The 19,678-nt window shown below is 32.6% G+C and overlaps 1 protein-coding gene across 1 annotated transcript; it reads right to left on the bottom strand.

Annotated features, from left to right (window-relative positions):
* Window positions 1–631: 631 nt before the first annotated feature.
* On the bottom strand, window positions 632–2,412 carry LOC145613898 (uncharacterized). Its single transcript, XM_081668936.1, has 2 exons — window positions 1,836–2,412; window positions 632–1,320 (listed from the first exon to the last, which is right to left on the bottom strand). Exons 1-2 carry the CDS (start codon window positions 2,410–2,412, stop codon window positions 632–634), a joined length of 1,266 nt encoding a protein of 421 aa, XP_081525062.1.
* Window positions 2,413–19,678: the final 17,266 nt, after the last annotated feature.

The following is a 19,678-nucleotide window of genomic DNA, read 5'->3' as shown; positions in this document are numbered from 1 at the left end:
TTCTTCTTCAAAATAAAGGGAGCAAAAATTTTTTATCTCCTCGAGAAGGTAGGCATTACAAATTGAGGCTTCCACTCGCGCTTTATTACCCACTTTCCTTTAGTATCTTCAAATTAATTTTAAAAAAAAAAGAAAGTAAAAGATGAATTTTATATAATTACCTCTCAAAAGGGTACATCCACCTATATTGAACCGGCCTACCAATTTTTGCCTCGTATGGCAAATGAATAGGAAGATGCTCCATACTATTAAAAAAACCAGGCAGAAATATTCTCTCAAATTTGCAAATAATTTCAGGAATATTTTCTTCCAATTGCACCATGTCAGTAATTTTTAAGGTGGTGGCGCAAAGATCTCTAAAAAATTGGCTCAACTCAGTAATAACATTCCACACATTTAAGGGTAACAAGTCTTTAAATACCGCTGGTAGCAATCGTTGCATAAAAACATGACAATCATGACTTTTCATACCGAATAGCTTACACTCCTTTAAATCAACGCATCTACCTATATTCGAAGCATATCCATCAGGAAACTTTTATTTCTTCACCCATTCACAAATAAGTTTCCTTTTCTCTTTAGGCAACACAAAAGGAGCATTCGGTTTTAAAGTCCGTTTTTCCCCTTTACTCTAAACAACATCTTGCGCCTCCAATTTTCGTCGTTTACAATACTCCCCCAAGTCTCTTCTTGCTTTCACATTGTCTTTAGTTTTACCCTTAACATCCATTACAGTGTGAAACACATTATCAAATACATTTTTTCCAATGTGCATGACATCAAGATTGTGGCGTATCAAGAGCTTGCTCCAATATGGAAGCTCCCAAAAGACGCTTTGCTTTGTCCAATGGTGGAACTTTCCATATCCTTCTGCCTCATTATCATCACCCCTTATTTGCTCAACAGTTTTTGGAAATAAAGATACTCGATTCCAAATGTCCTCACCACTCATTCGTGGTGGTGGGGAATCATTCTCAACTCTGTCTTTAAAAAAAGCACTCTTATTTTTTCGAAAATTATGATCATGGGGTAAAAACTGACGGTGGCAATCAAACCCACTTTGTTTTCCACCATTTTTAAGAGTGAAAGCCTTAGTGTTTTCCATACAATATGGGCAAGCTAATCTACCCGACGTGGTCCATCCTGAAAGCATGCCATAAGCCGGAAAATCACTAATAGTCCAATGCAATGCAGCCTCCAATTGAAAATTTTGTTTTTGCGAGATGTCGTAAGTCGGTAACCCAACCTCCCATAATTGCTTTAACTCTTCAATAAGAGGTTGAAAGTACACATCGAGATTCCCTTTAGGATTCTTCGGACCTGGAATTATCAAACTTAGAAACATAAAAGGTTTTCTTCATGTACAATTCAGGTGGAAGATTATAAGGAGTAAAATGACGGGCCAACAAGAATATTTCCTTCCTGTCTTTCCAAATGGTGAAAATCCGTCGGTACAAAGACCTAGTCGGACATTTCTAGGCTCCGCAGCTAAAGAGGGTACTCTTCATCTAGGTGTTTCCACGCCTCTCCATCACTTGGATGAGACATAAGGCCATGAACTCGAAGATTATCTTTATGCCACCTCATCTGCTCCGCAGTAGATCTTATTGCATATAATCTTTGTAGTCTCGAGCCTATAGGAAAGTAAATAAGAGCACTATGAGGAGAATTGTTGCCACTTTCTCTAAGTGTCTTATAACGACTTCCTTTGCAATATAGACATTCTTTGAGATCTTTGTGTTCCTTCCAAAATAACATACATCCATTTGGACATACATGAATCTTTTGGTGCAGAAGTTCTAGCCCTTCAAGCAATTTCTTAGTCTTGTAAAAACTATTTGTCATCTTGTTTTCATCTGGGCACATGTCTTTCATTAAGGAAGCAACACCATCTATAGCTTTATGTGGAATATTATACTCGCACTTGACGTTTGCCATCCTTGCAGCAGCAAGCAATACAGACAACTTGCAGCCATCATACAATGGCTCTTCCGCTGCCTTCAACATGTCAAAGAACTTCTTGTAACTAGCATGTGGCTCTTCTTCAATATTTTCTAAACCACCTTCTAGTCCAAAGGCATCTAATACCATGTTTCTATATGGGTTCAATGCATCCTTGGTGGATATGGAGCTGCTACTTTGGGATTCTCTTTGGAAGTGCAGTTCAACATGAAAAACCCATTGGAAATAGTTAGGCAAAAAACCATGCCTATAGAGATGCTCCTTAATGGTATCAAGATCTTGATAAGGAATATTTTGACACTGTGCACATGGACATTTCATCACACCATCTATCACGACATTGTCTTGTGTGGTAGCAAATGTAATAAATTTATTGACCTTTTCAGCAAAGGTTGGACTAAGGAATTTCCCTTCTAACCGTTTATACATCCATGCTCGATCCTCCCTCATTATATAGCAGTTTCACTAAAAAATAAATGATACAAAAAGCATAGACAAAGTAAGTAAAGCACTTAGAAGAATGACATTCTTTTAGGTCATTTAACTATTTAAGGTCATCAAAATGAAAATTATAGTTACCAATTAACATCATATGAGAAGAAACGTTCCTATTTTCTACACGCTCTTTCTAATGAATTTGAAAAGGCTTTATTCATGTCTAATATATGTATTTATAAATTCCTAAGAAAATAAATCACAAAAAAAAGTATGTTATAAGGTTTTAAGGTCTTGTAGAACCAAAATCAAGCAAATTCGGCCAAAATGGGAAGAAGCGTTCCCATTTTCTACATGCTCTTTCTAATGAACTTATAAAGGCTTGAATCATGTCAAATATATGTATTTGTTACTGCCTAAGAAAATAAATAACAAAGAGAAGCAATTTATAAGGTTTTAAGGTCTGGTAGAACCGAAATCAAGCAAATTCAGGCAAAATGAGAAGAAGCGTTCCTATTTTCTACACGCTCTTTCTAATGAACTTGAAAAGGCTTGATTCATGTATAATATATGTATTTATAACTTCCTATGAAAAGAAATCACAAAAAAAGCATGTTATAAGGTTTTAAGGTGTTGTAGAACCAAAATCAAGCAAATTCGGCCAAAATGGGAAGAAGCGTTCCCGTTTTCTACATGCTCCTTCTTATGAAATTATAAAGGCTTGAATCATATCAAATATATGTATTTTTAACTGCCTAATCAAATAAATAACAAAGAGAAAGAAATTTTTAAGGTTTTAAGGTCTGGTAGAACCGAAATCAAGCAAATTCAGGCAAAATGAGAAGAAGCGTTCTCATTTTTTACATGCACTTTATAATGAACTTGAAAAGGCATGAGTCATGTCAAATATATGTATTTATAACTTCCTAACAAAAGAAATCACCAAAAAAAAATTTATAAGGTTTTAAGGTCTTGTGGAACCAAAATCAACCAAATTCGGCCCAAATAGGAAGAAGCGTTCCCATTTTGTACATGCTCTTTCTAATGAACTTATAAAGGCTTGAATCATGTCACATATATGTATTAGTAACTGCCTAAGAATAGAAATCATTAAGACAAAGCAAGTTATAAGGTTTGAAGGTCTGGTAGAACCGAAATCAAGCAAAATGAGAAGAAGCGTTCCCATTTTCTACATGCTCTTTCTAATGAACTTAAAAAGGCTTTATTCATGTCAAATATATGTACTTATAACATCCTAACAAAAGAAATCACAAAAAAAGGATGTTATAAGGTTTTAAGGTCTTGTAGAACCAAAATCAAGCATATTCAGGCAAAATAGTTAGAAGCAATTCCATTTTATACATGCTCTTTCTAAGGAACTTATAAAAGCTTGAATCATGTAAAATATATGTATTTATAACTGCCTAAGCATAGAAATCACAAAAAAAGCAAGTTATAAGGTTTTAAGGTCTTGTAGAATCGAAATCAAGCAAATTCAAGCAAAATGGGAAAAAGCATTCCTATTTTCAACATGCTCTTTCTAATGAACATGAAAAGGCTTGAGTCATGTCAAATATATGTATTTATAACTTCATAAGAAAATAAATCACAAAAAAAAGGGATGTTATGAGGTTTTAAGGTCTTGTAGAACCAAAATCAAGCATTTTCGGGCAAAATGGGAAGAAGCGTTCCCATTTTCTACATGCTCTTTCTAATGAACTTATAAATGCTTGAGTCATGTCAAATATATTTATTTGTAACTGAATAAGCATAGTAATCACAAAAACAAAGCAAGTTATAAGTTTTAAGGTCTGGTAGAACCGAAATCAAGCAAATTCAGGCAAAATGAGAAGAAGCGTTCCTATTTTCTACACGCTCTTTCTAATGAACTTGAAAAGGCTTGATTCATGTCTAATATATGTATTTACAACTTTCTATGAAAAGAAATCACAAAAAAAGCATGTTATAAGGTTTTAAGGTGTTGTAGAACCAAAATCAAGCAAATTCGGCCAAAATGGGAAGAAGCGTTCCCGTTTTCTACATTCTCCTTCTTATGAAATTATAAAGGCTTGAATCATATCAAATAAATGTATTTGTAACTGCCTAAGAAAATAAATAACAAAGAGAAAGCAATTTATAAGGTTCTAAGGTCTCGTAGAACCGAAACAAGCAAATTCAGGCAAATGAGAAGAAGCGTTCCCATTTTCTACACGCTCTTTCTAATGAACTTGAAAAGGATTGATTCATGTCAAATATATCTATTTATAACATGTTAAGAAAAGAAATCACAAAAACAAAGCATGTACTAAGGTTTTAAGGTCTTGTAGAACCAATATCAAGCAAATTCGGGCAAAATAGTAAGAAGCATTCCCGTTTTCTACATGTTCTTTCTAATGAAATTATAAATTCTTGAATCATGTCAAATATACATATTTATAACTGCCTAAGCTAATAAATACAAAGCAAAAGCATGTTATAAGGTTTTAAGGTCTTGTAGAACCAAAATCAAGCAAATTCGGGCAAAATAGGAAGAAAGGTTCCCATTTTCTACATGCTCTTTCTAATGAACTTATAAATGCTTGGATCATGTCAAATATATGTATTTATAACTCCGTAAGAAAATAAAACACAAAAACAAAGCAAGTTATGAGGTTTTAAGGTCTTGTAGAACCAAAATCAAGCAAATTCGGGCAAAATAGTAAGAAGCATTCCGAAATTCTACATGCTCTTTCTGATGAACTTATAATTGTTTGAATCATGCGAAATATATGTATTTATAAATTCATAAGCATATAAATCAGAAAAACAAATAAAGTTATAAGGTTTTTAGGTCTTGTAGAACTGAAATCAAGCAAATTCGGGCAAAATAGTAAGAAGCGTTCCCTTTTTCTACATGCTCTTTTTAATAAAATTGAAAAGGCTTGGTTCATGTCAAATATATGTATTTATAACTACCTAACAAAATAAATCACAAAAAAAAAACAAATTATAAGGTTTTAAGGTCTTGTAGAACCAAAATCAAGCAAATTCGGGCAAAATAGTAAGAACCATTTCCATTTTCTACATGCTCTTTCTAATGAACTTATAAATGCTTGAATCATGTCAAATATATGTATTTATAATTTTATAAGTATATAAATCACAAAAACAAAGCAAGTTATAAGGTTTTAAGGTGTTGTAGAACCAAAATCAAGCAAATTCGGGCAAAATGGGAAAAAGCGTACCCATTTTCAACATGCTCTTTCTAATGAACTTGAAAAGGCTTGATTCATGTCAAATATATGTATTTATAGTTTCCTAACAAAAGAAATCACAAAAACAAACCAAGTTATAAGGTTTTAAGGTCTTGTAGAACCAAAATCAAGCAAATTTGGGCAAAATAGTAAGAAGCATTCTCATTTTCTAGATGCTCTTTCTAATGAAGTCAAAAAAACTTGAATAATTTTAAATATATGTATTTATAATTCCTAATCATAGAAATAACAAAAACAAACCAAGTTATAAGGTTTTAAGGTCTGGTGGAACCGAAATCAAGCAAATTCGGGCAATATAGGAAGAATAACCCATTATTTACATGCTCTTTCTAATGTATTTGAAAAGGATTGATTCATGTCAAATATATGTATTTATAACTTCCTAGAAAAAGAAATCACAAAAACAAAGGATGTTATAAGGTTTAAGGTCTTGTAGAACCAAAATCAACCAAATTCAGCCGAAATGGTAAAAAGCGTTCCCATTTTCTACATGCTTTTTCTAATGAACTTATAAAGGCTTGAATCATGTCAAATATATGTATTAGTAACTGCCTAAGCATAGAAATCACTAAGACAAAGCAAGTTATAAGGTTTTAAGGTCTAGTAGAACCGAAATCAAGCAAATTCGGGCAAAATAGTAAGAAGCGTTCCCTTTTTCTACATGCTCTTTTTAATAAAATTGAAAAGGCTTGGTTCATGTCAAATATATGTATTTATAACTACCTAACAAAATAAATCACAAAAAAAAAACGTTCCCATTTTCTACATGCTCTTTCTAATGAACTTGAAAAGGCTTGACTCATGTCAAATATGTCTATTTATAACATGCTAAGAAAAGAAATCACAAAAACAATGCATGTTATAAGGTTTTAAGGTCTTGTAGAACCAAAATCAAGAAAATTCGGCCCAAATGGCAAGAAGCGTTCCCATTTTCTACATGATCTTTCTAATGAACTTATAAAGGCTTGAATAATGTCAAATATATGTATTTGTAACTTCCTAATCATAGAAATCACTAAGACAAAGCAAGTTATAAGGATTTAAGGTCTGGTAGAACAGAAATCAAGCAAATTCGGGCAAAATGAGAAGAAGCGTTCCCATTTTTTACATGCTCTTTCTAATGAACTAGAAAAGACTTGATTAATGTCAAATATATGTATTTATAACTTTCTAACAAAAGAAATCACAAATAAAGGATTTTATAAGGTTTTAAGGTCTTGTAGAACCAAAATCAAGCATTATCGTGCAAAATAGTATGAAGCATTCCCATTATCTACATGCTCTTTCTAATGAACTTATAAATGCTTGAATCATGTTAAATATATGTATTTATAACTGCCTAAGCATAGAAATCACAAAAAATAAGCAAGTTATAAGGTTTTAAGGTCTGGTAGAACCGAAATCAAGCAAATTCGGGCAAAATGAGCAAAAGCGTTCCCATTTTCTACATGCTCTTTCTAATGAACTTGAAAAGGCTTGATTAATGTCACATATATGTATTTATAACTTCCTAAGAAAATAAATCACAAAAATAAAGCATGTTATAAGGTTTTAAGGTTTTGTAGAGACAAAATCAAGCAAATTCGGCCAAAATGGGAAGAAACGTTCCCATTTTCTACTTGCTCTTTCTAATGAACTTATAAAGGCTTGAATCAAGTCAAATATATGTAATTGTAACTTCCTAAGAATAGAAATCAATAAGACAAAGCAATTTATAAGGATTTAAGGTCTAGTAGAAACGAAATCAAGCAAATTCGGGCAAAATGGGAAGAAGCGTTCCCATTTTCTACAAGCTCTTTCTAATAAACTTGAAAAGGCTTGATTCATATCAAATATATCTATTTATAACATTATCAGAAAAGAAATCACAAAAAAAAAAGCGTGTTATAAGGTTGTAAGGTCTTGTAGAACCAAAATCAAGCAAATTCGGCCCAAATGGGAAGAAGCGTTCCCATTTTCTACATGCTCTTTCTAATGAAATTATAAAGGCTTGAATCATGTCAAATATATGTATTTGTAACTTCCTAAGCATAGAAATCACTAAGACAAAGCAAGTTATAAGGATTTAAGGTCTGGTAGAACAGAAATCAAGCAAATTCGGGCAAAATGAGAAGAAGCGTTCCCATTTTTTACATGCTCTTTCTAATGAACTAGAAAAGACTTGATTAATGTCAAATATATGTATTTATAACTTTATAACAAAAGAAATCACAAAAACAAAGCATGTTATAAGGTTTTAAGGTCTTGTAGAGCCAAAATCAAGCAAATTCGGCCAAAATGGGAAGCAGCATTCCCATTTTCTACATGCACTTTCTAATGAACTTGAAAAGGCTTGATTCATGTCAAATATATGTATTCATAACTTCCTCACAAAAGAAATCATAAAAACAAAGCAATTCATAAGGTTTTAAGGTCTTGTAGAACCAAAATTAAGCAAATTCGGGCAAAATAGTAAGAAGCATTCCCATTTTCTACATGCTCTTTCTAATGAAATTATGAATTCACGAATAATGTCAAATATACATATTTAGAACTGCCTAAGCAAATAAAAAACAAAGCAAGTGACAGTTATAAGGTTTTAAGGTCTTGTAGAACTAAAATCAAGCAAATTCGGGCAAAATGGGAAGAAACGTTCCCATTTTCTATATGCTCTTTCTAATGAAATTATAAATGCTTGGATTATGTCAAATATATGTATTTATAACTCCATAGGAAAATACATCACAAAAACAAAGAAAGTTATGAGGTTTTAAAGTCTTGTAGAACCAAAATCAAGCAAATTCGGGCAAAATAGTAAGAAGCATTCCAATTTTCTACATGCTCTTTCTAATGAAGTTATAAATTCTTGAATCACATCAAATATATGTATTTATAGTTTTCTAAGAATATAAATCACAAAAACAAAGCAAGTTATAAAGGTTTAAGGTGTTGTAGAACCAAAATCAAGCAAATTCGGGCGAAATGGGAAAAAGCGTACCTATTTTCAACCTGCTCTTTCTAATGAACTTGAAAATGCTTGATTCATGTCAAATATATGTATTTATAACTTCCTAACAAAAGAAATCACAAAAAAAAAGGATGTTATAACGTTTTAAGGTCTTGTAAAAAAAAATCAACCAAATTCGGCCCAAATGGTAAAAAGCGTTCCCATTTTCTACATGCTCTTTCTAATGAACTTATAAAGGCTTGAATCATGTCAAATATATGTATTAGTAACTGCCTAAGCATAGAAATCTCTAAGAAAAAGCAAGTTATAAGGTTTTAAGGTCTAGTAGAACCGAAATCAAGCAAATTCGGGCAAAATGGGAAGAAGCGTTCCCATTTTCTACATGCTCTTTCTAATGAACTTGAAAAGGCTTGATTCATGTCAAATATATGTATTTATAACTTCCTAAGAAAAGAAATCACAAAAACAAAGCATGTTATAACGTTTTAAGGTCTTGTAGAACCAAAATCAAGCAAATTCGGCCCAAATGGGAAGAAGCGTTCCCATTTTCTACATGCTCTTTCTAATGAACTCATAAAGGCTTGAATCAGGTAAAATATATGTATTTGTAACTGCAAAAGCATTGAAATCACTAAGAAAACGCAAGTTATAAGGTTTTAAGGTCTGGTAGAACCGAAATCTACTAAATTCGGGCAAAATGAGAAGAAGCGTTCCCATTTTCTACATGCTCTTTCTAATGAACTTGAAAAGGCTTGATTCATGTCACATATATGTATTTATAACTTCCTAAGAAAAGAAATCACAAAAACAAAGCATGTTATAAGGTTTTAAGGTCTTGTAGAACCAAAATCAAGCAAATTCGGCCCAAATGGGAAGAAGCGTTCCCATTTTCTACATGCTCTTTTTAATGAACTTATAAAGGCTTGAATCTTGTCAAATATATGTATTTGTAACTGCCAAAGCATAGAAATCACTAAGAAAAAGCAATTCATAAGATTTTAAGGTCTGGTAGAACCGAAATCAAGCAAATTCGGGTAAAATGAGAAGAAGCGTTCCCATTTTCTACATGCTCTTTCTAATGAACTTGAAAAGGCTTGATTCATGTCAAATATATGTATTTATAACTTCCTAAGAAAATAAATCACAAAAATAAATCATGTTATAAGGTTTTAAGGTCTTGTAGAGCCAAAATCAAGCAAATTCAGCCAAAATGGGAAGAAGCATTCCCATTTTCTACATGCACTTTCTAATGGACTTGAAAAGGCTTGATTCATGTCAAATATATGTATTCATAACTTCCTCAAAAAAGAAATCATAAAAACAAAGCAATTCATAAGGTTTTAAGGTCTTGTAGAACCACAATCAAGCAAATTCGGGCAAAATAGTATGAAACATTCTCATTTTCTACATGCTCTTTCTAATGAACTTATAAAATAATATATATTATTTTATTGCCTTCGTTTTATTGCTAAAAGTGATTGAACGATTATTAATTCCTTCTAATATTTCTTTTGTATAGAATAATTTGACTTGTTTTCGTTTTATTTATTACAACATATTATGTAAATTACTTCAATGACTATTTATAAATTAGCAACAATTTATAACACAACTTGTTTCTAATGGCAACAAATTAAAATGTGATGTCATTTTAGCAACAAATAGTAAAACAAGTGTCTCCAATAGCAACAACTAGAAATTTTGTTGCAAAACGTTTTATAAAATAGCATTGCTAAATGACAACAAATAAAAAATCTGTTGTCATCTGGCAATAATAATAGGAACAATTCAAATATTTGTTTCCACAATTAGTTTCTAAATCGCTACAAATAAAAAATTAGTTGTCAAAATTTGTTGACATATGGAAACAAGACAAAAATTGATGAAATCTAGCAACAACTAATAAGACAACTTGTTTTCAATAGCAACAAAAAAGAGATATATTGAATCAAATGAAAGTCAAATGCATTCAATAATGTTATTTGGGTCAAATGAAAGTCAAACACATTCATACAAAGCTTTTTGAATCAAATAAAACTCAAATGTATTCAACAAAGCTAATTGAGTCAAATGAAAGTCAAACACATTCAACAATGCTTTTTGAATCAAATGAAAGTCAACTACATTCAACAAAGACAATTGAGCCAAATGAAAGTCAAACACATTCAAACAAAGCTTTTTGAATCAAATGAAAGTCAAATGCATTCAACATAGCTTTTTGACTCAAATGAAAGACAAACACATTCAAACAAAGCTTTTTGAATCAAATGAAAGTCAAACACAATCAAACCAAGCTTTTTGAATTCAATGAAAGTGAAATGCAATTAACAAAGCTAATTGAGTGAAATGAAAGTCAATCACATTCATACAAAGCTAATTGAGTCAAATGAAAGTCAAATGCATTTTACAAAGCTAATTGAGTCAAATGAAAGTCAAACACATTCAAACAAAGCTTTTTGAATCAAATGAAAGTCAAATGCATTCAACAAAGCTAATTGAGTCTAATGAAAGTCAAACACATTTAAACAAAGCTTTTTGTATCAAATGAAAGTAAAATGCATTCAACAAAGCTAATTGAGTTAAATGAAAGTCAAACACATTCAAACAATTGTTTTTGAATCAAATGAAAGTCAAATGCATTCAACAAAGGTAATTGAATCAAATGAAAGTCAAACACATTCAAAACAAAGCTTTTTGAATCAAATGAAAGTCAAATGCATTCAACAAAGCTAATTTAGTCAAATAAAAGTCAAATACATTCAAACAAAGCTTGTTGAATTAAATGAAAGTTAAATGCAATTAACAAAGCTAATTGTGTCAAATGAAAGTCAAACACATTATGTAAAGCTAATTGGGTCAAATGATAGTTAAATGCTATTAACAAAACTAATTGAGTCTAATTGCAGCACTACCACAACACTGCAGCAGCACTGCCAAAGCACCGCAACAGAGCAGCAGCAGCAGCAGCTCACTATTGCAGCACAACAGCAGCACTGTCGCAACAGAGTAGCTGCACTGTAACAGCACTGCAGCAGCTGCATTGTCGCAGCACAGCAGCACCCCTGCCGCAAGAGAGCAGCTGCACTGCCGCAACACTGCAGCAGCACTTCCACAGCACAGCAACAGCACTACCGCCACAGCACAGTAGCAGCAGCACTGCCGCCACAGCATTGCAGCAGCAGCACTACCGAATCAGGGCAGCAGCACTACCGCCACAGCACCGCCGCAGCAGCAGCCCTTTGTGATAAGGAAAAAAAAACGGATCCATTATTTTCCACTAATTAGATCATTCATACCAACAATTGATAGATTACACTTCTACTAATTTGGGGATCATAATCCTTCTGTGAATAACTAATAAAATATCAAATATCAAGTTATAAATCATTCTGTAAATGACATACCAATTCAATCTTAATTTGTTCGGTTGATTTAGATCCTTGGCAATGGATTGAAATTTCTTTCCCAAGCCTCTTTTTATTTAACAAATATAGGGCAGACTTCTTTTTGAAGGTATCAGTTGCTCTAATAGCTGCAAGTCGTTTCCTAATGCTTGGGTGACACCATTTAGCACGATAACCTTTTGTTGTGAACATCTTACTCACCACATTAGAAAGGCATCTAGAACATTTTTGCTGCCATCCTTTCTTTACCATTTTTGCCATTGAAGGATCCCAAGAGAACTTAGCCTTTTGAGCAATGATGCACCACTTGTTAGTGATATATAATTTATTAAAGGAAAATTTGATTTTGAATTTTAAAAATTATCATGTTTCATAATGAAAAATACCTTAAAGGCTTTCCACCAAATTGCTTTTGCTTCTTTCGGAACCATAGCCCAGTTAATCCATGGCCCCATAAAATAAGTCTTATATGAAGTTTCAACAACTTCATCCACAACTTCACGAGAATGAAACCTGTTTCATAAACACTGAAATTATAAACAATATATATATATATATATATATATATATATATATATATATATATATATATATATATATATATATATATATATATATATATATATATATATATATATATGTATGTATACCAATTCAATTTTACTTCCTCCGTTTCTATTTAGTTGACGCGTTAGATTTAGGCACATATATTAAGGAGAGGAGAGAGAGTGATAGAGAATGAAAAGTCAAGTGGGGTAGCTTGTAAATGCAAGGTAAAAAATTTACCTAAAAAGGAAACGTGTCAACTAAAAAGAAACTTTCTAAAAAGGAATACGTGTCAACTAGAAAGAAACGGAGGTAGTATTAACTAAGGTTACTCACCGTCCCTTAGTTTTGTGCAATACTTGAGAAGCATCTGGATTACCCGTGTCATCAGAAAACTCTACTTCCTCTTCATTTTCGTTATAACCAGCACCATCTGCATCATCAATTTCCATCTCCTCTTGATTTCTATATAGTTCTTCCATATGAGAATTATCATTCATTTCACCATGTGATGGTGTTTGTTGAGAAGAATGTTGTGATAAAACATTAGGTTGACGCCTAATGATTGGACCCCTCCCATTAAAGCCACTTCTAGTTAGAACCATTTTTGTGTATCTACACACTAGAAAATGAGAAAAGACAAGGTAATATAGGCAATGTAAGAGTTAAATATACTAAAGAAGTAATATTAACTATATGATATAAATTTCATATAATATAAAATTTAATTATCAAAATTACAATAACAAGAAGTTAAAGGCATTAAAAATATTTGAAAATTAAGATAAACCAAAGTAAAAAGTAAAATGTCTAATCTAAAATGACCTATTTTCTTCATCTTCCTCTTCATCATCATCTTCCTCTAATTCCTCCTCCTCCTCCTCTCTCTCTTCCACTTCCTCATGTTCATTACAAGAAAGCTCTTGGGATTCTTCCTCACCTACTTCAAATTCAGATAACAAAGGAGGATTTTCAATTGAAGCAACTTGGAATGCATTAGGCTCAACGGGCGCATCAATAACTCCTCTTGCCTTAATGTTGAAAACAAACCACCACTGATTTCTTTCATTACTACTACTACTACTACTAGGACAAGGAGCATAATATACTTGTTCGGCTTGATATGCCAGTATGAACGAATCATACTTTGGATGTCGTTTTGAATGGTTCACCTCAACAAGATTATACTTATCATGTATCCTAATGCAAGGTCCAACATCAAACCACTCACACTTAAACAACACTGTTGTATAACGCTTTCTTGCTCCAACATAAGTTAACTCTATTATTTCTTGTAGAATTCCATAATAATCACTTCCTTGGACACTTTTCACACATATACCATAATTCATAGTTGACTTGTTGTAACACCCCAATAATTCTCCCTTTTTCAAACCACTTACTTTAAATAAAATAGTGGAGAACCATTGACATGTTACCGCCACGTGTTAAAACGTTAAGGCTTTATCAAAGCATTGCAGCGGAAAACCAAACATAAGTCTTTAAAATAACACAGTTCAGAAAACGAATAAGCCAAGGCTTACAAGTTGGAACCATAAAGGCCCTTATTTAAAAACAAACCAATAATCAAAATCCAAGACATAAACGAAATAGCAAAGCATAAATAAGTTCAACACAAGAATCGAATACTCTCAATCACACAATCCCTTGACAATGCGTTTATCAAATCCCTGAACTTCACATCATCAAGCTAACCTGTGCAATACTGCTCCCCAATAATACAAGTGTAATAATTGGATCATCAGAGGGTCATTGAAAGGCGAAGGCCATGACCAAACAAAGACACACACAAAAGCACGCAATTAGCAAAGCTGAGTACATACAAGTTACAACGTACGAAACCTAGCATGCTCAACTAATTAAAGTAAATAAACATATAACACAAATTTATTAATCAAGACTCCACACTTAAACAATTCAATTGACTCAACATACTTACTAACCAATTCCAAACACTTGACTCTATATTTAATTTAATTAATTTAGTTTGGAGTAAGCAATAGACGAGGTTGTCCAATCCACCAAATCATTTTGGTCCCAAATGACCATTTGAAATAAAAGTTTAGCGCGATGCAAGAATGGGCGCGACTCCATTCTCACAAAGTTAGTCTAGGATCCCATATAACTTTCATTATAAAATAAAATGTAAATACCGAAAGAGAAGAGGACATGTTCATTAAACAAGCCTCGAAAAGCCACGGGCTACCACCGTGTACCCCAACCCATAATTGTCAATACTCTAGAAGTGCACGCTTTTTAGAATTTTATTGCTCATCCATGTTTCACTTTACGTGATTACAATTTTAATTAATATCCGACTCATTCAAGTAGACCATACATAACAATAATAAATCAATTCACTTTTAATCTTATTTAGGACAATGGTGATCACATCACAAGTTGACCTTTAATTCCATTAAACTTCCAAATTATCCAAAATTGTTGAACATAGTCAACCCACCTAGCCATTTCGGCTTAATAATCCACCTTTACTCAACATACTAACAAGTTATGATTGAGTAATAAATAAATAAATAACATTGTGGAATAATTAATAAATTCATTCCACTTAAACCATTCAATTCCAATCCTTTAATAATCCAAATGTGGTTAACAAACCAATCCAATAAAATATGTTTGTATCAACATTCCATACAAACAATTAATCCAATATAATTCAACATACTTGCATCCATAATTCCATTCAAGCATATTTAATTCACCTAAACATGCCTCATAAACATAAATTCATGAATTAATTAAATATATAACCAAACAATTTCCATCCAATTGTTCTCTAATCAAGAAACTAAGTTCGTTCTTTTTGGTACCTAAATATGACACTACTTGCAACAAAGTAGACATGTACGTACCTCGTGTAAACAATCCTTTGCGCCACTTTTAATCACTTAAGAGTCTCCTAAGGAATAATCACCTCCTAGAAAATAACCCCTAATCACAAATTAATACATACAAAAATTTCCAGCAATATAATCTACATTAAAAGTCCTTAAACCTTCCTTTAAAACACGTTTTTATGCTTAATTAATCATTAGAAATTGACTAGGAACAAAAGCCCCAAATTAATTAGTCATTAGAACCCTAAAATCCCAATTTCAATAAATTAAAACCCTAGGTTTTATAATTATAAAATCTGAAAATTATAATAACAATTATAAATCTGAAATTAATAATTTAAACTATCAAAAACATGATTTTTATACTAAAAATATAATCTTTACACTACAAAAATAAAACCCAAAACAAAAGTAATAATTTTGAAGCAAAATATAAGAAAACAAAGGAGGAAGAAGGTGGCTGCGGTGGCAGGCGCCGGCTGGGTGGTCGCCGGCGACGGTAGGGAGGCCCGCTGGTGGTGGCAGCAGCCATGAACAGGAGCAGCAGCAATGGCAGCTGGGGGAAGCAGTGAGCATGGCTCACGTAGGAAGGAGGAGGAAAAGAAAAGAAAGAAAAAAAAAGAAAAGGAAAAGAAAGGAAGAAAAAAAAAGGAAAAAGAAAAAAAAGGAAAAATAATATAAAGAAAATAAAGAGGAGGAAAAATAAGACTAACCTTTTGTGTGGGAAAAAAATTTGGGGATGTATGGGGTATTTATAGGAGAGAGAGTGGTGTAGGGTTAGTTTTAAGATTGGGCCTCATAAAATTAATGGGCCAATTAGATAAATGAAATGGACTAGCTTTGTCTAATATGTATGGCATAAATGTAGAATGGACAATTAAAAATCCTTTTAGAACAAAGTCAATTATCAACCCAAAAATAATTTGGAACTTTAAAACTTAAATCCCGGAAAAACACACATAAATATTATAAATAAAATAAAAATTCATTTATAATATATTTATAAATACGGGGGATTACACTTGTTTTTTTCCATGAGAAAGAGTATGAAAATGTTAGCCATTGATGTGATAGTGATTATATTTTCGAACTCTTGTTAGTGGTCCAAATGCTAACGAGCGAACAATGTCATTTTTGATGCCCTTTTCCAATACCTATATTAATCAAAAGTTCAAAATGTCATTACGTTCATATACTAACATGCTAAAAACACTAGTTAATCATATATTTAATTAGTATTTTATATTAGTTAAGTGACTTATATAATCTTAGAACCAATCAGGATATATGTCTTCATATTTGATCCAAACTTCATCTGAACTTTGGCATCTATGTTCTCTGATCATTTGTTCTTCAAACAAACTGTTAATTATATTAGTATGTAAACATATAGATATGTTACGAGCAACATGTTATGGTACTTTTATAGAAATTTACCTTTCATATAGCTGTAGAGTTTCACAATTACTTAGAACATATCGGTGAGCAACTTTGTAATCTTTTTCAACAAGGTAACAAAATTGACCTTCTAACGAACTATGTCCAAAAGTTGAAGAGAACATCTCAGGTTAGTCAGGATTATTCTTCAATTCACTTTCAACATGTGCACCCAATCCTAAATCCTTCACCTTAGAGTCAACTTCTGCTTCAAAATAAAGGGAGCAAAAATTTGTTACCTCCTCGAGTAGGTAGGCATTACATATTGAGGCTTCCACTCGCGCTTTATTACCCACTTTCCTCTTTAAATGGTATTAAAACCTATAATAAAACATGCTAAGTATCTTCAAATTAATTTTAAAAAAAAGAAAGTAAAAGATGAATTTTATATAATTACCTCTCAAAAGGGTACATCCACCTATATTGAACCGGCCCACAAATTTTTGCCTCATATGGCAAATGAATAAGAAGATGCTCCATACTATTAAAAAAACCAAGCGGAAATATTCTCTCTAATTTGCAAATAATTTCAGGAATATTTTCTTCTAATCGCACCATGTCAGTAATTTTTAAGGTGGTGGCGCAAAGATCTCTAAAAAATTGGCTCAACTCAGTAATAACATTCCACACATTTAAGGGTAACAAGTCTTTAAATACCGCTGGTAGCAATCATTGCATAAAAACATGACAATCATGACTTTTCATACCGAATAGCTTACACTCCTTTAAATCAACGCATCTACCTAAATTAGAAGTATATCCATCAGGAAACTTTAATTTCTTCCCCCATTCACAAATAAGTTTCCTTTTCTCTTTAGGCAACACAAAAGGAGCATTCGGTTTTAAACTCCGTTTTTCCCCTTTACTATTAACAACATCTTGCGCCTCCAATTTTCGTCGTTTACAATACTCCCCCAAGTCTCTTCTTGCTTTCACATTGTCTTTAGTTTTACCCTTAACATCCATTACAGTGTGAAACACATTATCAAATACATTTATTTCAATGTGCATGACATCAAGATTGTGGCGTATCAAGAGCTTGCTCCAATATGGAAGCTCCCAAAAGACGCTTTGCTTTGTCCAATGGTGGAACTTTCCATATCCTTCTGTCTCGTTATCATCACCACTTATTTCCTCAACTGGTTTTGGAAATAAAGATACTTGATTCCAAATGTCCTCACCACTCATTCGTGGTGGTGGGGAATCATTCTCAACTCTGTCTTCAAAAAAAGCACTCTTCTTTTTTCGAAAATTATAATCATGGGGTAAAAACTGACGGTGACAATCAAACTAACTATGTTTTCCACCATTTTTAAGAGTAAAAGCCTTAGTGTTTTCCATACAATATGGGCAAGCTAATCTACCTAACGTGGTCCATCCTGAAAGCATGACATACGCCGAAAAATCACTAATAGTCCAAAGTAATGCAGCCTTCAATTGAAAATTTTGTTTTTGCGAGATGTCGTAAGTCGGTAACCCAACCTCCCATGTCCAAGGGTCGAGGGTTCGAAACGGGTACTTGAGGTAAAATGAAGAGTCCGAGTAACATAGCTTGCAGCCATCATACAATGGCTCTTCCACTGCCTTCAACATGTCAAAGAACTTCTTGTAACTAGCATGTGGCTCTTCTTCAATATTTTCTAAACCACATTCTAGTCCAAAGGCACCTAATACCATGTTTCTATATGGGTTCAATGCATCCTCGGTGGATATGGAGCTGCTACTTTGGGATTCTCTTTGGAAGTGCAGTTCACCATGATAAACCCATTGGAAATAGTTAGCCAAAAAACCATGCCTATAGAGATGCTCCTTAATGGTATCAAGATCTTGATAAGGAATATTTCGACACTGTGCACATGGACATTTCATCACACCATCTATCACGACATTGTCTTGTGTGGTAGCAAATGTAATAAATTCATTGACCTTTTCAGCAAAGGTTGGACTAAGGAATTTTCCTTCTAACCGTTTATACATCCATGCTCGATCCTCCATCATTATATAGCAGTTTCACTAAAAAAATAAATGATACAAAAAGCATAGTCAAATTAAGTAAAGCACTTAGAAGAATCACATTATTTTAGGTCATTTAACTATTTAAGGTCATCAAAATGAAAATTATTGTTACCAATTAACATCATATGAGAAGAAGCGTTCCCATTTTCTACACGCTCTTTCTAATGAACTTGAAAAGGCTTGATTCATATCTAATATATGTATTTATCACTTCCTAAGAAAAGAAATCACAAAAAAAAGCGTGTTATAAGGTTTTAAGGTCTTGTAGAACCAAAATCAAGCAAATTCGGCCAAAATGGGAAGAAGCGTTCCCATTTTCTACATGCTCCTTCTAATGAACTTATAAAGGCTTGAATCATGACAAATATATGTATTTGTCACTTCCTAAGCAAATAAATAAAAAAGAGAAAGCAATTTATAAGGTTGTAAGGTCTAGTAGAACCGAAATCAAGCAAATTCAAGCAAAATGAAAAGAAGCGTTCTCATTTTCTACATGCACTTTCTAATGAACTTGAAAAGGCATGAGTCATGTCAAATATATGTATGTATAAATTCCTAACAAAATAAATCACAAAAAAAAAGGATTTTATAAGGTTTTAAGGTCTTGTAGAACCAAAATCAACCAAATTCGGCCTAAATAGGAAGAAGCGTTCCCATTTTCTACATGCTCTTTCTAATAAACTTATAAAGGCTTGAATCATGTCACATATATGTATTAGTAACTGCCTAAGCATAGAAATCACTAAGACAAAGCAAGTTATAAGGTTTTAAGGTCTGGTAGAACCGAAATCAAGCAAA

Source organism: Chenopodium album, chromosome 25 (assembly GCF_948465745.1).
Source record: "Chenopodium album chromosome 25, dcCheAlbu1.1, whole genome shotgun sequence".
In the NCBI taxonomy this organism is placed as follows: Eukaryota; Viridiplantae; Streptophyta; class Magnoliopsida; order Caryophyllales; family Amaranthaceae; genus Chenopodium; species Chenopodium album.
Note: the sequence above shows the minus strand (reverse complement) of the source record. Positions and strands in the feature narration are given on the sequence as shown.